The sequence below is a fragment of the Tauraco erythrolophus genome, chromosome 4 (genome assembly GCF_009769465.1).
Source record: "Tauraco erythrolophus isolate bTauEry1 chromosome 4, bTauEry1.pri, whole genome shotgun sequence".
Taxonomy (NCBI): domain Eukaryota; kingdom Metazoa; phylum Chordata; class Aves; order Musophagiformes; family Musophagidae; genus Tauraco; species Tauraco erythrolophus.
The window spans coordinates 34,322,576-34,343,025 of NC_141468.1; the positions used below are offsets into that span (position 1 = coordinate 34,322,576).

The 20,450-nt window shown below is 39.9% G+C and overlaps 1 protein-coding gene across 4 annotated transcripts in view; it reads left to right on the forward strand.

Moving 5' to 3' along the window:
- The window catches only part of PDZRN4 (PDZ domain containing ring finger 4), a 263,260-nt gene that overhangs the window by 211,879 nt on the left and 30,931 nt on the right, over positions 1–20,450 (forward strand). For all 4 annotated transcript variants that reach the window (XM_086610014.1, XM_086610017.1, XM_086610015.1 and 1 more), the window contains 2 exons: positions 3,992–4,245; positions 5,819–5,921. In XM_086610014.1, the coding sequence (XP_086466140.1) occupies positions 3,992–4,245; positions 5,819–5,921 (357 nt within the window). The remainder of the gene's footprint in view (positions 1–3,991; positions 4,246–5,818; positions 5,922–20,450) is intronic.

Consider the following 20,450-nt stretch of genomic DNA (forward strand, 5'->3'; position numbering starts at 1 on the left):
TTTTTTTTCCCCTTTTTCTCTTAATATGGGGAAAGTAAAGACTACACGAAACAGACCGACATTTCTGGCCCTCTTGATTCAAAAATTCTGGCCAGTGTTAAATTATCAAGAGCAGAAAAGTGTTAGAAGACAAGGCTATTTAATTTCTCAATCACAGGCACTTAAATCCTGGAAGCAGTCTTCTTCGAAGGACTGATTTTCCTGTTTTTCTTTTTTTTTTTTTATTTAGAACTCAAAGCACAAGGATAGGCTAACAACCATTTGCCTACATTTCTTTGTAGTCACTGTTTTGTTATTTAGTCCAGTCCCTCCTTCCTCCTCTGCTGTCCACCTCTGTGTGATCGGGAATAAACCCATGTACAGCGGTGCTGGCGTTAGAAGTGGCAGTTGGCCAAAGGCAGTTGATTTGCGCATGAAAGACAAAGCCCATTTGCTTGTTTATTTTCTGGCGCTGATGAAGTTTTGCATGTGGCTGGATTTAGAGCAAGAATCCAAAGGGGATGGCCAGGATCCAGGCAGCGGCTACCAGTCACTCTGGGGGAGATGTTGACAAGTGGCCCAGACTTTGTGGCGTGTCCAAAAGCAGAGGGAGAGTGTTCATTAAACAGAAGCTTAATCAAACAGGGCAGGAGGATGGTTTACATGAGAAAAGATATATTCTTTACTTAACATTCACAACTTGCTTGTGGATTAATTAGCCCATCTGCTACAACAAATGTATTCCCGTGTCTTTGTGTTGACTGTTTAAAGTGACTGATTTCTCTATCCACTTAAAATAGTACTCTGGTTTCCACTGAAAGTAACCTTTCCGAGGCAAGGAATTTATTTAATCATCCACTAAGAACCTGTAAGTGGCTTGCTGTAAATAAGTGCTCAGCTGTCTACGGCTCCCAGGGTAACTATATGTGAGTGTTAAGTTGGGGGATAATGCAGGAGGCAGAAATCCTTAAAGAAGCTACGTGAAGAGAGCTTCCAACCCCATCTGTAGTATTGGCTTTAGGTTTTAAAATAAATTCTCTCTTCCCAGCCCCAAGTGGGCAGGACAGCTGCCAGCATAGAGTAATTCAACTATAGATTTTCTTCTGAGAAAGGCAGCATTCATAAATTAGGTGACCTTTATGCAGATCGACGAAGTGTGTTGATGAACTTCAAGTGACAATTTAAACAAGTATTGGGTGTTTGAAGTGCTTGTATTTCATAAGAAACCAACATGAAGGATGAAATGTTTTTAAAGTCTTTAAATTAAATAGGTATTTAAATGAAAATAGAGTCAGCCATCAGTTCCCAGGATAAATGAAAATGTGTATCTTTTGTGATTTTTTCACACTCATGTGATTTTAAAATATTATTATTCTTTGGAAGTAAAATTTGCATGTAAATGGCATTGTTGTGAATTTATGTCTTTTTTGTCAGAATAAGTGGTATTAACTGATGTGAATAAACAGGGCCTCTGGTTTTTAAAAAAAAAATCTAATAATATATTTTGTATGCTGTCCAAATATCTTTTTGTTTTGCTAACATGGATCTTTGATAACATCAGCTTGTGCCAAAAACTGCATGGTTCAGCTGGGATACAGAAGGATTGTGTGGTTTGTACTTGAATAGGGGAAAAAATTGATACAGTGCTACCTGGTGTTTATTCCCAAGCATTTGCTTTTAGGAGAAACACGTATAGTCACCTGAAAAGTAATAAAAGGGTTTTAGGAGTTAGGAAAGTAATTTTTCTGTTCCTAAGGCCTTAGGAATGAGGGTTCTTCAGAGGGCCTTTAGGACGCTCTTGTTACACAAACTGCAGAAACTGTGAAAACTGTGGAAAATTGTGTCCTTGATAGGATCTGAGTTAGAAGCAAGAAGGAAGCAGAGGCTGGCCACTGAAGAGTGACTAGAAGACCCAGGCTCGAAGCTTTATCTCTAATTGCCTCTATTAGACGGGGCTGAGCCTGAACACTGTGGCAGTAACTCATGCTGTTGGGGAGGGTTTGCAGAAGCTTAGTCCTTGGGGTAATTTATTTTATTTTATTATAACATAACTTGTTCTTCAACTGTTCTGGCCCTTCCTCTTATACACCACTGATATTTTTCCATGTAACTTAGATTAACATAACCCAAGGTTATAATTTGATGAATGATTGTTTAAACAATAAAATAAACTTAGGTGACTAAGCTAGCTGTTCTGCATATTACTTGATCACAGTCTAGGCTACGGTGGTATGGTACTTCTGGGCATTCAGCACAGGGAGTTTTGGGCTTTTTTATGTTTAGAAATCTGTACAAGTAATTTTTAGCCTCCTCATCACCACATACAGCATCAGGGCTGGTTAGAAAGATCAACTGACCTTTGCATCGGTGGCTACACTACAGTGTGGTGATTTTGCATGTCTTCTTGAGTAACATGGCAAGAAAAGGGCATCTACTTTGGAAGCTGTGTCAGAGGAAGGCTGGTTCTACCTTATACTTGAGCACACACTCTGGAAATGTATTGAGTTGATGTATACATGTAATTAATGGTCAGCTATATCGTAACTATCCACATGAATAGACAGAACTATGGTTACATGTGTAGCCTCAAATACGACATTTTTAATTGCAAAAGCTTCTCCTCTGAATGCTGCTGAATAGCTCTTTTGAGTTTGCTGACGTTGTTCGTTGTTACATGTTTTTCCATTTTTGACAAGAAAGTTCCAAGAATTTATTGAGTGAAAGAGCAATACGGCAAAGCAAGTTTGTTTTCAACCATTATTTGCAATCATTGGAGAAAAGTCGGTTATGAGGTCTGTCCCATTTCTGAGGACGATTTAGACTTAGTTCATTAAGCAGAAGTTTTACGGCTTCAGTGTCTATACAATAAAGATAATTTGGGCGTGAACTTGCCACAGAATCCTATTTCTGATTTCCTGCCAGTGTAGAGATTTACTCAGGGATATAAATTCTAATCAAGCTTTGGTACCCTTAGATATTCACATTTGTTATCAGAAAACTCTACCTTTCTGCCCTGGCACAGGATCATCTCATCTCCACAGCAGCTCACACCAGTTAAATCCTGTGCAGCAGTCAAGAGCAGCCCATTGCTCTGGAAGCAGCATAATGGTGCTTTCTGTCTAAAGATGTTGCACGGCCTCTGTGTCCAAGGGCTTTGCTACTGACTGCCATGGAGAAATTACCCCTCACATTTTGTAGTGGGCTGATACTTGGCAAATTTGCCCTAAAGGCCTGAATTCATCTGAATTTAGCATCACCCAGCCATGCAGTTACCTTTTTTAATACCAGAAGGCCCCATCTAGGCTGCTTTGCCTGTAGCAGAGAGAAACCTTGCCACAGTCCTTTAGTTTTGGCAAGCTATGCTGCATTTGCAGCGTAATTTTCTCTGGTTTACTATTCGTCTGTTTGTAGCAAATTATTTCTTCAGTCTGTTTGATTTAGATTTCTCTTTCCTTAAAAGAGCAGCAGCTGACTGTGTTAGTCAAATCTTCCTATCTTCAGTCTTAATGATTGTATAATGGTCACAGCAGATAAGTGACAAAACATTGAAAATTGGCCTTGTTTCTTTTTAGACATCAGAGACATGTTTATTGACATCTGCATTAATAACAATGCTGTGCCAGAAATCCTGTAAAACAGTTGCATGCCACAGAAAATGCTGAAATTGAAAATTAAAGGCACCCCTCCCTTTTTATTTGTATTTTATGAGGTGAATAAAATAGCATGAGAGAAATAATTTTAAATGTCCTTTTAAAATGCTGTAGTTTCTCTACTGTGTTCAAATTATGGAAGAGTTCAAATAATTTCTAATTTCTAGCAAAGATTAAAGAATTTTTCTCCTCCCAGCCTTATCTTTCCTCTTGCATGGATGCCAAAATAAGGTCCAATCAATGTCAGCATGTGGCTTGATGTACTACACAAATAATTCATCTCCCTGTATTTTACACCCATATTTTAATGCTGTCTTTTCTCTTGTGAGTAATCTTTGGAATATTTTTGTGTTTTTCTCTAGGTCAATGGGAAGGACCTCTCCAAGGCCACTCATGAAGAGGCAGTAGAAGCTTTTCGCAATGCCAAGGAGCCAATTGTAGTTCAGGTTTTACGACGAGCCCCAGTTAGCAAAGTTCAGTGTAGCTCTCACGATGTTCGGCTTGTGGATGCCTGCACTCAGACTGACATCACTTTCGAGCACATTATGGCTCTGGCCAAACTAAGGCCTTCCACACCACCAGTTCCTGATATCTGCCCTTTTCTGCTTTCAGACAGGTATGGCTTATCTTCTCCTGCTGTTTACCTGTGGGACTGAGGCATTGCAGTGGTAGGCCCGTAGCCTTCTCTGGAAAAAGTCTCCGGAATGCTTTATATATGTTATAAATGTCATTGATAACCACTGTCCCATTCAGGCTTCAGTGATGGTTTTCCTAAACTCTGCTACAGAAAGGAATCATGGCCATGTTTACTTTGTGTTCATGTGTTTGTTCATCCTAAGCTAAGTCCTAGTCAAGAAGAAAACCACTTATGTGTTCCAAAGTACAAAAAAGGCTTCCTGAAACCTAGAAAGAGCTGCCTTGTTGCTTTCTATTCTTCCAAATTTCTTACCAAAAAAATCAGGGGAACAAATTATCTGATTTAAAGGTCCTCTCGCCAAAAGCAAAACAATTCAAAAAATATACAGGTGAAAAGTACAATTTCACCTGTCATGTCAAATGATATGAATTAAATTGAATTCAGTTGAATTCTTTGAAACTGAATTGAATGCAAACATCAGCAGGTGGTGCTTGTACAAAAATAGGGTTTAGGCTTCTTCCCCTTTGGACTCCACCTCATGAGTAACACCATCCAGTGGTTGACCCTTGCCCTCTGCTGTAACCAGCAAAGCTATGATAGCCCCAGAGCTTCCCCACTGACTTCCTAGCACACCACACATCTCTACAAAATTGGTGCTAGTGGAGAACATACCACTTTTGACTGATGTAGCTCCGTTTTTAGAATTTCTAGGTAAGCTGGGTGGACGATTGTTTCAGAGAGAACTTGCCAGCCAAATGCTGGATTGAGCCTACCACTTACTGCTGCACAGCCAGGAAAATGATATGTGTAAATTTTTGAGTTGTTAATGGATATTACTAAACTGTGTGCTACTGTGATTGAAGTTCCCATGCCGCCAGCATGGGGAAAAGTTTCCTACCTCTGCTAAGACAGATCCACACTGAGTGCTGCATGATTGGGATCCAGCCTTAGGTCTAAGCCTGTACCTAAGTGCACTTTGTAAAGACCTGGTTCTTTGTGCTCCAAGCTGATTTAACAGTGTAGTTTACTGACATTTCTAAGTGTGCAGTTACTCAAATGCGCTTCAACATCCTGTTATCAATTTAAAAGAAGAGGATAATGCAAGTCATTTTATGCAAGTTCTTGAACAATTTGTGAGCCTAGTGTGGGTTGCAGATTGTCGACGTTCAAGATTTTATAATCATATAATTAATGAGTTGCCCCTGGCCGTGACACAGCATGTGAATGTGGAGTTAGGTACATTTATGAGCATAAAAAATATTTAATTGTCACAATTAAGTACTTTGGCCCAAAACAGACCCTTTTAAGAAATCACCCTGTGTAAATCTGACAAAAGATGAACCCAGCAAAATTAATTCAGCTGGAGTATGAGCTTTTGAAAAGAAAACAGCTCTTGCTACTTCTTGGTACAGTTTCTTTCAGGCTGTCAGGCCATTCAGAGTAGCATTCCAGAGATGAGAAAACTACAGAGAAGTGGGGGGTTTTATCACTTTTTAATCTAAAAATACCTATTGTCTCATCTACTGTTGTTGTACTGCTTTGTTCCACATAGCTGCCATTCTCTTCACCCAGTGGAGCATGAATTTTATGAAGGTAATGAGTATCTTTCCAGCCTGCCTGCTGATGCAGATAGAGCAGAGGACTTTGAGTATGAGGTAAGATCACTGGCACACTGCAGCCTCTCTTTTTGTTGGTACAGACATGGTATTTGCACAGCTGATAGCAGGCTCCCCTGAGAAAAGTAAGAGTGGGAATACTTCTTAAAAAATTTGACACCAAAGACTGTTTTGTTTTATACCTGTTTAACGACACAGGCTTTACTAAGGTTAGGCTACACACATGAAATGTGAAAGCAGAATTCTGCAATGGGTGGCTGCATACAAGTCCCAGAGTCTTATTAAGCATGTTCCTTCATTGTGCAGTGGAGGCTGTAACTCAGATGCTTTGCTTTTGCAGTTTTAACACTTTAAAGCAAGCCTTTCCAAAATTAAATATGGCAACTGGAAGCTTAATTGCTTCCCCCCCACCTAATTTTAAGAATTAATTGGCCTTATATCTCATGCCTTAGGGATCAGTCTTCCAGATACTTGTGTGTTTGCTTGAATGTTTGTAAGGTCCAGCCACAACTTTGAAAATGAGTATAATTTCTATTACTTGCTCTTTGATGTTTGACATTGTAAGTATTGCAGTTACAAGAAATTGTGCTCTGTACCACGAATCTCCCTTTGATGTTAATGCATTGTACTCTCCAGTACAATGGTGGGTGTGTTTCTAGGTGTGTTTCTGAGTCACTGGAAAATCATTATGAGAGGCTTCCCAAAATGATAACGTGTAATTGGTGATGCTGCTCTTCATTAGATTTTCTTTTCAATATCTAAGTAGTTTTCTAGTCAGATGGTCATTGGCTTTTCCTATTTTCCACTATCATCCATTAACAAAATATTTTTAGGGGCAGGCATAAGAAGCAGATGGTTCTTTTTATTATTTAACAGTGTTGAGTCTTTGCATAAGTTCAAGTTACTATATTTTAAATTAGAGTTATTTAAATAATTAAATAACTTTAATACAAGATTAAAAATATCCTATCCTCTTGTTTGCTTTACCTTAAGAAACCTTTTTAAAGGTTTCATATAACTGGTTGACATTTGAAAATGAAACGAATGGCAAAAGCTTTGGCAAATATGCAGTGTGTTCATTTTTATCGTGTCTTTAGCAGCTAAGAAGCTCTCTTGCAAGCCCATTGTTCTTTTCTTCTAGCAGCTTGGGGAATCTGAAGTTCTTCCCCTAGGAAGCAGAAAAATCAAATAACATCTACTTAGTGAATCTCAATCAAAACAAGCAAACTTTTATTTGAACTCCTCAAAAAATCATTGCTAGGGATTAGTGAAATCATTATTTCACCCACTTGGGTTTTAGTGTGATATCTCACAGCACAAGAGTCTCAGAGCTTAAGTTCTGCTTTGACTCCCCGTGTGTAATATAATATTAAATTCTTCTATCATGTGTTTGTTTATGGTACTTCTTCCTTAAATGTAATAGAAACTATTTTTCTAGTAATATTTAAATAAATTAGTAATGTAAACATCTAGAAAGAATAGTAAAAAATGGTTAGATAAAAATAGTTTTCACCATTTAATCAGAATATCAGTGACATATTAAAATACTAACAGATTTCAAATTGTTAAAGAGTCTACCTGTTGGAATCAAATCATCTTTATGACCATTATTAATTCCTAATAATAGCTGGCATAAGTATTGTGACAACAGCAAATGCTCGGGCAGGTTCTCAGTTGCCTGTAATCTCTACTAATCACACCATCATAGTCATTAATTTGCTGTCAGCTGTGATCCAGTTGCCCAAGGCAAATTCACTGGGTGACTGAAATAAAGTGTTTCATGTGAAATTTAAATAGAGAGGGAGCTGTCTAGCTTCCTTTGAGAAGAGTGCTTTCTACTAAATATGAAAGTTTTGAAGGAGAAACAAGGAGCTTTTAACTAGCTTTCTAAACATGAAAGACATTCCCCAAATTTAAGCCTATATGGTAATATTATGATTTAGGTTACTCATTGGTTGTATTACTTGTTATTTCAGGTCCTTATAAGATATTATTAAGCTCCCTTGACATAACTAGGTAGCAGGAAAAATTGAGAGCATCGTCCATCCAAAAAAATTCTCGTCAAGAACAGAGTCAAAAGGGATTTACGAGCTGCTGTTGCTGATCCAGGGGAGAAGCAGCAGGACAGTGAGTGTAGCAGAGGTTATGGTGCAATGCTGTCAAGGTCTCTACAACAGTATTGGCATAGACGTACCCTGCTGTGGCCACTCAGTCCCACGCTTGCCCTGGTGTTTTCCAGACCCTCAGTTAAGCCAGCGTTACTTTCTGTGAAACAGATGTGAGAACTAATCCAATATTTTTTTAAAACTAGATTTTTAGAAGGGTTGTTTTTAACCTAGCCCAGCTGCCTGATCTAATCTCCAGCATAGCTCCACGACTTGCCATGCTGTGGCAGCAGCATCAGGGAGGGGAAAAGCGCTCAAGCACTTGGGAAGACAACAACTTACAAAATCAGCATTGCCCATTTGCCATCTAAGGGTGCAGACAGCAAGAAGAGAGGGTGCAGAAGCTCTGCTCATGCCACCCTGCGGACTGCAGGCTGGGTGGAAGAAGCACAGAGCCTTCTCTATCTATCTCCCACCATTCAATTTCTCCTGTGTTTAGGGGAAAGAGGTCTCTCATTATTACTGTGCTTTCTGTAAGAGGATCGTTATCAGTGCTGCCTGATTTTATAATTGTTTTTTTCTTCATTACAACTTTCTGGTGTGAACCTTAGCTAATCACACAGCAAAAAACCTACCTAGTTTCAGGAGTATGCTCCAGTTTCCAAACTGCACATTAGCATTCCCATTGTACTAAAAGGATACAGATAAGCAGCTCGCAGGTCTCCACAGCAAACTTAATAGTTTTTAAATTAATTCAAAGCCAAACCTGGAGATTTCAGAAAGGGATTGTGTCGTGGTTTAGGCTGATCCAGCAGCTAAACTCCACACTGCTGCTCTCTCACTCTTTCCCCAGTGAAATGGAGAGGAGAAAAAAATATGATAAAAGGACTGAGGGTTGAGACAAGAACAGAGGAGCGCCCACCAGCCATGGTCCCGGGCAAAACAGATTCAGATTTCTTAAAGCAAAGCAATTTATTAATAGTTACTTAAAAGGATAAAGGGAAACAAAACCGATTACTTGAGAGGATAAAAAGAAACAAAGCCAGATCTTAAAAACAACATCTCCCTCACCTTTCCTTTTCTTCCTGGCTCTACCTCTCCCCAAGCGGCGCGGGGAGACAGAGAATGTGGGAGTGCAGGTCAGTTCATTTCATGTTGTTACTGCCGCTCCTTTTCTTAAAGGAGGAGGAGTCCTTACACCCTTTTTCCCTTGCTCCAGTGGATCCCCTACTCACAAGGAAAAATCCAGACTTCTCCAGAGTGAGTCCTACCCACAGGATGCAATCCTTCCCCATCGGATTGCTCCAGTGCGGGCTTTACCACAGTCTCAGATTCTTAGGGAGCTGTTGCCACTCACTCCGGCATGGGTCGTCCCACAGACTTTAGATGCATCTCTGCCTTATCGTGCGTCCCATGCTTCACAACCATCCTCAGGCTCAAGCATCTCTTCTCCAATGTGGCTTCTCCACAGGCTGCAAGTGGGTCTCTGCTCCACCAAAGACTGCCATGGCTGCAGGGGGGGCGCCTGCCGTCTCACCACTGGTTGCAGGGGAAACTCAGCTCCAGCACACCTAGTCCCATTCCATATTCACTGACCTGGTGTCTGTGTGTCTGTTTCTCTCAGATCTCGGTCCTCTCTGGGTGAACTTGGCCCAGCGGGCACCTTGGGAGTGGGGTGCTCCCCAAGGTCCCCCGGCAGCTCCGCCGCGGCCATCCTTTGCCAGTTCCTTTGTCCCAGCCTAAATAGGGCAATTCGCAGAGGTGCCTATTGTTTCAACCCCAAGGGGGATGGGAGTCCGATCTGGTGGCCAGAGCCAGGTCTGACCCAGTTCCAAAACCAGGGAGGTCACAGGGAGCAAATCCCCTCTCCTGCCACCAGAACCCTTTACATCAAACCATCACAGACTGAAACAAGATAGTGAGCAGAAAAAGAACTAGAGCAACGCCTTGTTATTTCCTAGAAATTTGTGAGTGAGGAATGCATTGGTTCTGAGACACAAATGCAAGACACTCAGCCAAATTAGGAAGTAAGGAAATAAGATGACTAGCAACTGAGGTGCTATAAATGTTTTCTAAGAAAGGGAATGTCCTGGAAAGCTTTGATCATCTTGGAACTTGCTTACAGATACGTCATGGCGTTTAAGTACCTGAGTTACCACCATAAGAAGTAAACAAGAGGGATCGCATATGATTGCCAGCACTGAGGATATGGACTTATACTTGCCAGTGGATTTAGTAGGATTAGACACTTACAAGACTGTTCTATTCCATTTGTAAGCTAGAAAAACCCAGTGGGTTGTGCTCAGATTGTCGCAGCGCAATAAACTCAAGTATGAGCCAATTGTCTTGGAAGGATGAATTCCCTGGGTGGCTCATTAGGCTCCATACAGTACCATACCTTAAACAAATGGCTGGGAAGATGATGAAGCTAGGGCATTGCTGATAGCCAACTTGAGCATCCTTATGTTACTGCTGCAAAACTTGTCCTAAAAGGAATCTGAATTGCTGGTAGGTATTGAGACAGGGGTCAGAGTCAGCATCAGTCAGTGTTGGCAGAAAGAGATCGAAAGATTTGCAATTCTGGCATAGCCAGATACCCATGAGGACTTTTAAGATAAAGCAGGAATTGACCGATTTGTAAATGCTCAGTTGGATTTGCAGTCAATATCACTGAAAGAGAGCCAAAGATATTCAAGACAAACCCACCCAGTCTGGCTGTGAGTGGCTGTTGTGCTGCTGGAATTACATCTTGTGATGTTAGAGTATACATCACACTCTCTGGTACCAATAAGGTGAAAGGACTAAAAGTGGCACAGCCCCCAGTAAATCTGTGTTAAACATGGCTCTAAAATTTTTCCTTGTAAGAAGAACAGAGGATGCTGGTGCTAGAGAGGAGGACATAAGCTAATGGACATGCACTTCTTTAATAACATTTCTGAACCTACTGTCCAGGAGAGAGAAACATCATATACTTGATTTGGAATGTTGGCAGTGATACAGAAATTAAAGGGACAAAGTCACTTAAATGGTGGCACAGTGGATAAATAGATTAAAACAAAACAAAACAAACAAAGAATGTTGTAAAGACAAAGCTGGACAAAAGAAAGCATCACTGATGTCTAGTCCTATGTATTCAGTCTGAGGAGACTGCCTTTCAACAAGAGGGGCAAAAGAAAATAAGATACTACAGGCAGGCACAAGCAGGTAGTGTCGTTTGGTCAACAGGTCTTTATCCAAGGGCAGAGGTCTTCATACCACCTATGTACTGAAGTAGCTGTTGAGCAAAAGCAACATGGGAAGTGATCAGTTTCTGCTGTGAGAGCCAATATCTCTGGGGAATTACAGCTTTTAAAATCTCATACATCTGAGATAGAAAAAGATTCTTATTTCTAGCTGAAAGCTTCTTACAAACAGCAAAAGTAGACATCCTTGAGAGAGAATGGTAGTGGGTCGAGGTTACTTGTTGCATATACGGGGAAGAGTAGGCTGAAGTTTGCTCTCAGAATTGAGGCTTTTTTTCGGAAGGAGGTTGGGTGTTAGTTGATGTGGATGTGCGAAGGAGATCAGGATAATTGCCTAAAAGACTTTCCAGCTCTGATTGTTCTTGTTTTTAGATAAAGGCACAAGTGATTGCTTCAATACAATGACATAGCTTGCAGGAGCCTGAAAAACCATATCAATGGTCCACTGTGCCAGGATTAGCATTTTCAGGGTCAAAAAGTCAGAACGGCAGCCATTGTGTTAGCCTACCTGTGTCTGATGACTCCAGTTTTAATGTGTGAAATGCTGGCACTGACATATTGGGACAATATCAAGATCAGTACCTGGGAGAAGTTGCTAATGGTTGAGTTGATGCTGTATGAAATCACAAGGTATTCTGATGCTCTTCACTTAACGTCTTAGAAACCACTGAGCTTCTTTATTTTACTTTTTTGCTCAGGAAAGTGCGTGTCGCTGATTCAGTAGCCAACCACACGAGGCATGTGCAGGTGAAATCTTTCTGTGGTCAGTTTTTATAAAGCCTTTTGTGTCCAGACAATGAAAGGATCAGAGGTCCCGCAGGAAACAAAAGAGCATGGTATTTTGAGAGAAAGCTCTGTGAGATTTTTCCCACCCGATGACTGTGAAATTTGGGGCATGAGCTAGAAACCACACACCTGACATTTTGATTCCTCCTTTGCTCTGGAAAATAGATCTTCTGGAAATTAGAAGATTCATATGAAATTTGCTTGACTCTGTCATCAGTATCTCCTCCTAAATGGAGCACCCCATAGTGCTCTGAGGGTTGGTTAATATCTCAGGGCAAAATGAATACTCTTAAATTCATGTTCTGCTTTGTAGACCCGAGGGACAGATTTTAAGTCAGAATAAGGAAATAAATGTGTGTATGCATGTTGAATGTAAGTGCTAATTTATGGTTATGCACAGCTGTCCATTTAAATGTTTTGATAAGTATTTGCACTCATAAATCTGTTAACAGTAAATGTCCTTTAAGTTTACCACTGGGCTGATCCAAACCCACAGAAATTGCCAAAGTTTCCTATTGACCTGAGCATTTCTGGATCAGATGCTGTCAGCTGTTTTCACAAACAACTAAAAATGGGGCTTGAAGAGAGAAATGCTAGAAAACTTTGGGAATTGGCCATGAGTAAGGTTTTGTGTAGACTTCTCAGTGAATGCTTAGAACTCCCACAGGGGAGAACTTTATCCTCTTCTCTCTGTTTCTCTTACCATATCTGAGCAATGCAGCAGTAACACATTGGTTTACTCTTCCAGTAACAGTCATCCTATCATGATGAGAGAAGGTTGGTATTTCAGGCACAAATCTGAATTTCCCATTTCTGTGACATAATGCTTTTGAAGTAACGAATTTCATTGGTGCTCTTGCTGTTCAGAACAAAAGAAGGAGTAATTTTGTTCAGATTGGCAATCTGAGTGAGACTGTTTATTTGAATAAAGTTACTTGAATGCGTAAGTATTTGTGGGTTGAGGTGCTCATGGGCCGCTGAAGTGTGGTCTCCGATGACTTTCTGAAAGGCCCACCACTGCTGTAATAGGGCAAGAGAGACCTGCCTGCCCTGTGAATTCGTATTTAAGGCCTTTTCAACAAATGAGTTGTTTAACCAGTAAACCAAACAGATCTGTCTATCTTGTAAATACATATTTAGGGCCATTTTAACATGTGGATTACTGAGCTGATAGCCTGTAACAGCTCCCTTCAGAGCTGTGATAGCCTGCAAACACCCCTGTGCGAGCATTATAGACACTTGCGGCAACGCAATCGGAGCTCTTGCTTCAATTGCCAACACCTGAATAAACAGTTTTTATGGAAACAGCTTCTGTGTGTGCTCTGCCAGTGCTCCTGATTGCTGCAGTCAGGCTCTGTTGTTTTGTTACCTAAGGAGTGTTTCCGTACAGCGAAGCTAATGCGGAAGATGGGTTATTAATTGAAAAGCTTGTAAGGAAGTCTCCTGGACAAGTAAATCGATTATTAGAGTTGTTTCGGTTGAACCTGAGAAAACACTACGATGATCGAGGCTTCTAAAACCCTTCCTTGAGCTTGTTTTCCTTTTAACTCAAAAGGAGTTCTGAGCTTCTGACACCTGGCCTGTGGTCCAGCTGACTGTCACTATGGACTGAAAATGGAAAAGGTCACATATAAAATGGAGAAGTGGCACTGGAATATTTTTTTGCTGTCATTCTTTGAATAACATTGTAATAATTAAAAGACGAATCTTTCAGCATGCATTTGGCATACTACAGCACAAGATTATGTATTTTAGTGACATTTTTATTTTTAAAACTCCTGGGGATTTAAATCGGCGTAATTTACGCATGGTCAATAATAAATATGTAATTTCTCCCTAACTGCAGCAAATAGTACCCTGTAAATGAGCAAAGGAGTAGTAAAGGGAGCAGTCTGTTCTTTTTACTTTTTCATCTGTCTTTAAAGAATTGAAGTCACTTTCCAAGTATAGATTAATTAAACTTAACATCATTCCACTGAGGTTCTTCAGTTATACTATGTCCTCTATTGCTACAGAAATTCACAAGCAGGTGAGCTAAGGACAGTTGTATTGAGAGACTTGCCAAGTCAGTCACTGCCAGAACTGGCAGTAAAACCCAGGAGCCTTTACTTGTCATGCATCTCTTTTTTGGCCATTAAATCAGTCTTCTTCCTTGCTAGTCATTGGGTCATTTAGATGGAAGAGGATGTCAGGGTAGTTCCTGCCACAGTTGTTTGTTAATTTCAAGTGTGTTACTGTATGTCATCACAAAATTCTGACTTTCAAAGTAGATGATATTGCTGTCATCTTACCTCCCCTAAGTAATGAATATCCCAATTTAGGGATTTGAATTGTGTCCACAACTACAGAAGATCATGAGACAGTGGGGAGAAAAAGACGGGAGACTGATACGGGCAAATTTATCAAAGTTATTACCATTTATTGTGTTTTACAACAGGAGGAAAATATATCAAGTCAGTGATATTCATTTTGTTTCATGATTTCATAAAACAAACATAGGGTTACTCCTCACTTCACCTGAAAGCTAATAAAAATTCTTCCTTGTTGTCAGAGCTTATGTTTTTCCAGGAAAATGAAGAAAAGTGATCTTAGTTCAGCAGCACTTTATTGTTGGGCAATGTTACAACATATGGTATGTGTTTTTCACTCAGCAGAGAAAGAGAAAGGTGTTGGCAATATTTTCATATTTATGGAAATCTGTGAATTATAAATCTTCTGTTTTGAAGAAATGCTTTGTTTAGACAGTTTTTGTACTATTATACCACGTATCTCCATATATGCTTTACAGTGAAAGTGTTTCTAAGCATTTTATTAATGCTATTTTTCATATGCCTTCTGCTTGAAAGTCGGCGTAGTCTGTCTTGGAGACATGGAATCTAGCTATACAGACAAAAGATGGGAGAAAATAGTTTATTTTACATAGTCTTTTAAAAATAACCTATGTCATTTTAAACACCTTATTATAATGTCACTATTTTAAAGCTTAGTATTGTAGGAAATTCAAGAGCACAGGAAGCAAGGGCCAAATCCCCCTAGCAAGGGGAACCTTTTACAAGAAAATGGACTTTAAACAAGGTTTCAATATTATGCATGCTGGGCCTTCAGAGGAGAAATCAAAAAAGCAGGAGAGGTCTTTTCTCTGGAAGTTTGCTTTTTTATTTAATGAGGCAGCTCTTCAAAGAGAATGTGATAGTCATTCCTGGAGGGCATGGTTTGGTGAGCAGGAATACAGGTGAAACTGTATTGTGCATCAAAAAAGCAGATGATGAGTTTGCTTTGTATTTCATCTCATGATTTCATCAGTCTGTACAAGTATATGTTTGGGGGTGGAGGACGTTTCTGTGTGCAACAGAAGTTTGAACAGCTGAAACTCAGCATGGATATAGTGCCCATAGACCTCGTTTTGGTGCCAGGAAAATAAAAATGTGTTTTAAAAGTCATTGCATATCGCTTCATGTGTTTGATTTATAGGCACATATACGCGATTTAAAAATTGCGTAATTTAACTATTCATATTTTAATATATATCTCAGAGTAAACAAGAGCACGGATGGTGTGGAATTTTAGCTTAATGCTTTCTAAGAATTTCTAATTTTCTAAGCTCAACTATTACATTTGGCTTTTTCATAGTATTTTGCCTTTACTATTTCTGAGAGTCATAAACTGAATTACAGGAAGGTATATTTGTCATAGCTGTCGAAAATCGAAAAATTATGTTTCAACTTGATTTGAATTAATATTCCAAAATAACCTTCACACAGTTGTAGATCAAAGCTGTCCAAATGTGTGGAATTGTAACTGGTTAGGAGTTTGAATCTACAGCTACGTGTTCTGCTGTCTAGATAAATGCTCGCTTCAGCAGATGTTGGCACATCTGTTATGCCTCCCCATTTCGATTGGCTGCCTGGGTGTTTAGAAAGTGCTGATGAGACAGATAAATCTTCTGACATGTTTCAGGCCCAAAGCAGGCAGGCAGCAGTAATAATGATGTTTACAGAGCCAAGTGCTGGGCAGTAACATTTTGAAATACAACAAAAATAAAGTATGACTTTACCTGCAATAGGTGAAATTTATTGTAAACAGTGAAGCTGATTATGTCGAGTGATTCTCAGCTGATTTGAACTGCAGCTGTGACAACCCATAAACCTCTGGACTTTGTGTATCTAGGGTTTGTTGGCCAGAAAGAGGCACCTGCCACAGTTTAGAGAGAGCTCCTAGTTACGAAGGAGTTCTTTAATAAACTTAGGAGAGTTGCAAATCAGGTTGAGAAACAGCTGTGGCATATTTGATTTTGGAAGGGGAATAGCTATCTACTAGGGCTTAAAGTTCCTGATCTTATCATAATTCTTACTTCCAACAGGTTTTCCTCTACCCCTTGAAGCATATTAGATTTGAAAGTTTTTATGCCGTTAGTCAGGCATAAAACTCCAGACGTTGAGGTCTTCTCCTGGGAAAGTCCATGATGTATCAAAAAGGGCGTTCGTGGACAGAGGAGTATATATCTTGACAATCTCAAGTGAGAGACTGGTTTCCAATACACAGAGCTTTTACAGGTGTTGGATCCCTTCCAGACCTTAGTCTCCAACAAAATGAATGGCAAACAGAGGTGTAGAAGTCACTGTAAAGATTTTAGCACTGATGTAATGTGCTAATATTGTCCCATTGGCTTCAGTAGACGTCACCACTAAGTTTCCCAAGTTGCTTTTGAGTATCACTATTTGAGGCAAGTCCAGAAGTTGCAGAGAGAGCCTATCTTAGAGGGAAAGGAAGTGGACGCTTATATTATATAGCTGATATAGTTATATTCTGATATATTTTATAGTTGTCGTGGTTTTAACCCAGCCAGCAACTAAATGCCACACAGCTGCTCACTCATCCTCCCCCACCCTCAGGGTATGGGGAAGAGAATTAGAGAAGAAAAGGAAAGGAGACTCGTGGGTTGAGATAAGAACAATTTAATAATAATAATAATATAAAATTAGAAAAATATAATAGTAACATATGCATATATGTTTATAATTATAATAATATATACAAGCAAGAAATTGCTCACCACTCAGTGACAAACGCTCATCCTGTCCCAGCAAGTGATCCCAAAACAAGTGATCCCAACACCACAACCCCAGATGAGTGAGAGGTCTGAAAAAAGAGTGAAAGAGAGAGACCAAGAGTCTGAGAGAGTTCTCAGAAGAGAATTCCCAACTTCCCAGTCAACCCTCGTCTGTCTACTAGGCATGACCTGGCATGATATGGAATACTCCATTGGCCAATTTGACCCTCAATCCTCAGTCTAAATTCAGATCATAAGGGGAGTTGTGGGCTCTTTGTCCTGGCCTGTTGTGCTCCTGCACAGTGGCAAAACCTGGGAAGCTGAAAAGTCCTTGTTGTCTCAGCACCAACTATAAACATCAGTGCGCTCCCAACATTCTTCTCATAACAAATCCCATAGTAAATCCAAAACATAGAACTCTTCTAACTGCTAAAAAGGAAAACTAACTCTGTCTCAGTCAAAACCAGGACAATAGTATACCGTCTACAACATCTCCAAGCAGCTCTTCCAGTGTTTGACCATCCTTGTGGTAAGAAGCCCTTTCCCGATATCTAATTGGAATTTCCTGGGTGTCAACTTGTGTCTGTTTTCTCATCTGGCTGTCACTGGGCACCTGCAGGAAGAGTCTGGTTCTGGCTTCTCTGGACCCTTGCATTTGGTACTTGAAGGAGGCAATAAGATCTGTTTATAAAGAAGACACTTCTCTTCAAAAGGCTAACCAAATGCAGTTCACCCAGCCTCCCCTCATAGGAGATGTGTTGCAGCCCTTTGATTAGGTATTGGACTTCTAGCCAGATACAGGGTGCTGTATTCCTACCTGATAACCAAAAGAAGGTCTATTCTAACATTTTATGTCATAGCCATTTCCATTGGAAAATAGATTGGGGAGCAAATTCTGGAAAGTGCCAAAACCCAAAATCGACTGGTAAAGTTTGAGCAGTTTCTTTTCACCATCTTACCTCACCACTTAAATGGCTCAGACCAGTGATTTTTTAGCTGTATCTCTCATTTTCCAATGTTGAAAGCCAAAGAGTTTAAATATGGGGATCAGGATAGGATCTTCAATGAAAAGTTAAGATTTTTTTTTTTATTCAAATACATGTAATAATAAATCTCTTTCTTTTCTTTTTGTCAAAATTGTCCAAAGGCAAAGGACTCCTTTGGAATATAGAGGCTGTGAGCCAGTGTGACAGTTTAGTATATTCATACACACAGCACAATGGGATAGTTCCTACTCCAGTCTGCTTATCTCGTTTTACCAGAAGGTTCAGTTTCTGTCTTGTCTGTGATATTCCCACCTGCTTTGTTCAATGAGAAGAGAGTGAGAATGTAGAATCTAAGATGAGTGAAAAGGAAACCCTTTACTGCATGTCATCAGCTAGTTAATTATACTTTAAACTCTTCCCGTATCCTTGCAACTTCACACTTATATTGAGTGAAAGACCGAAAGTGAGGACCAAAGCTGACTGCTGAGAAATACTATGTATAAGCAATTCATCGTGGATCTCTCTACTCAGAAAGCAAGAATTCATGATTTTCTTAAGTGCAGAACATACCAAAAGGGTGTTGGATCTGAAGCAAGTGAAAACATATGTGCGTATATAACATAGGAAAATATATGTATGTAGTTAAGTACTTCTAATAAATTAGCATTCAAAGTGCACCATGGGGGAAGAACAGAAATAAACACAATGAATAGGGAGGTGGAAGAATCAGGGAGAAATGTAAGACCATGACTTGTTTGAAATAACAAAGTATGCTGAGGGCATTTTACTTTCCAGTAAGTACGATCATCCAGCCAATAGGGAAAAAAAAAAGATTTAATAGTGTTTCGGGTCCTTTATGTTTAATACTTCCTTATAAGGGTTGATTTTTGGATTTATCTTTTTGCCAGGGATCTGAAGATTTGGTATGATGCATGCTAGCTAAGGGGGAAAACTCAGGTTCAAATGGATGTTTGTGACTTCCTGGAGGATATACTGTCAGCTGTTGAGCCTTTTGCAGCCAGGAAGCCTGTAATCTGTAAAGGACTTTTTTTTTTCCCTCTTGGACTTCTTTATGAAATACATTCACTGTAAAGTCCACCATGTGTCTTTAAGCTCAAGGCTTAAAACACCCCTTAAAAGCAAGTCAGAAAGGCCACATCATGACTGCGAGGCCCACAGAATTAAAAGTTGTGTTTGTCTCATCCCCATATGCTTAGACCCTTCCTCCCACTGCAGTGCTAAGTTTGTTCATAGCACAGTGATCAAAGGTTTCTCACATTCGTAGGCCAGCTCCATCCTTCATCCAGCCCAATTCATTCCCCCATCTGCTCCCCGACTGCTATTCGCCCTTGTCCTCACCCGTTGGGAGTCTCAGCTGACGCTTGAGTGTCTTCCTCCTCCCACTCATGGCCATCAGACTGTTACAGATCATCACACATCAGACTGCTGAATATGCACTGGCAGGCTCGACATGCCTTAACTTACACCATTGTTTGATTTCCTACATAGAAGTGTTGTGCACACCAAAATTTTTCTCTCCAGAGCTGCAGGGAGAGAGTAAATTCCCATACCCGATGGAGCTTCTTTGTTACCAAAGGATTCATCAGCTACAGGGCCAAATTCTGCTCCCACAGTTGCAAGATGATATTTTATTAATGAGTGCCTGTATGTCAGCATACTAATTCTGGTTTTTTTCTGCTACTACTTTTCTTTCTTTCCTTTTCTTCTTTCCTTCTTTCTTTCCTTCCTTCTTTCCTTCTCTTTCCTTCTTTCTTTCTTTCCTTATTTCTTCTTTTTTTTTTCAACAATGGTATCATTGTCTACAGCATCCTGCTGTCCCAGAGCATTCTTTATCTGGCCACAAAGCAGCATGTGGCTCTAAGTGTAGCTATAAAGCAGGGGTCAGCAGGAAAGTGATTTAGTTTTTAAATATTTTTCATTCTATGTTGTATTTGCTTTTGAATCATGCATTTGAGAAATGCTTGCTGATCTTTTTTCCTTTTCGCTTTGATGTAAACAAATCTTATGTCAGAGATTCTTAAATCTAACCAGACTTGAAAAAAAGCAAGGATTAAATCAGACTTTACCCTATAAGGTAGAGCCCCCGCCCCTTGGACAGAGCATTGTTTTTCCCCACCGTGTGGAATGGAGATAACCCTCTGTTTCTTTGTGGTAAGCTACCAACCAAATCCATTCTGGCAAATCTGACACCCAATGTGATTTTTTCCTTTTCAATGCTGTTTATGAGAAGTCAGGACAGTCTTCTGTCAAAATTGATAAGTGAGAAGACAGTGGGGAATGCAATTTTATTTGTAGCAGCACAGCTGCCAGCAGTTCCAGCTTGTTTACATCTAGGCTGGCTGTCTTGCTCCATAGCTTTTCTATTTCCATCCAAATAG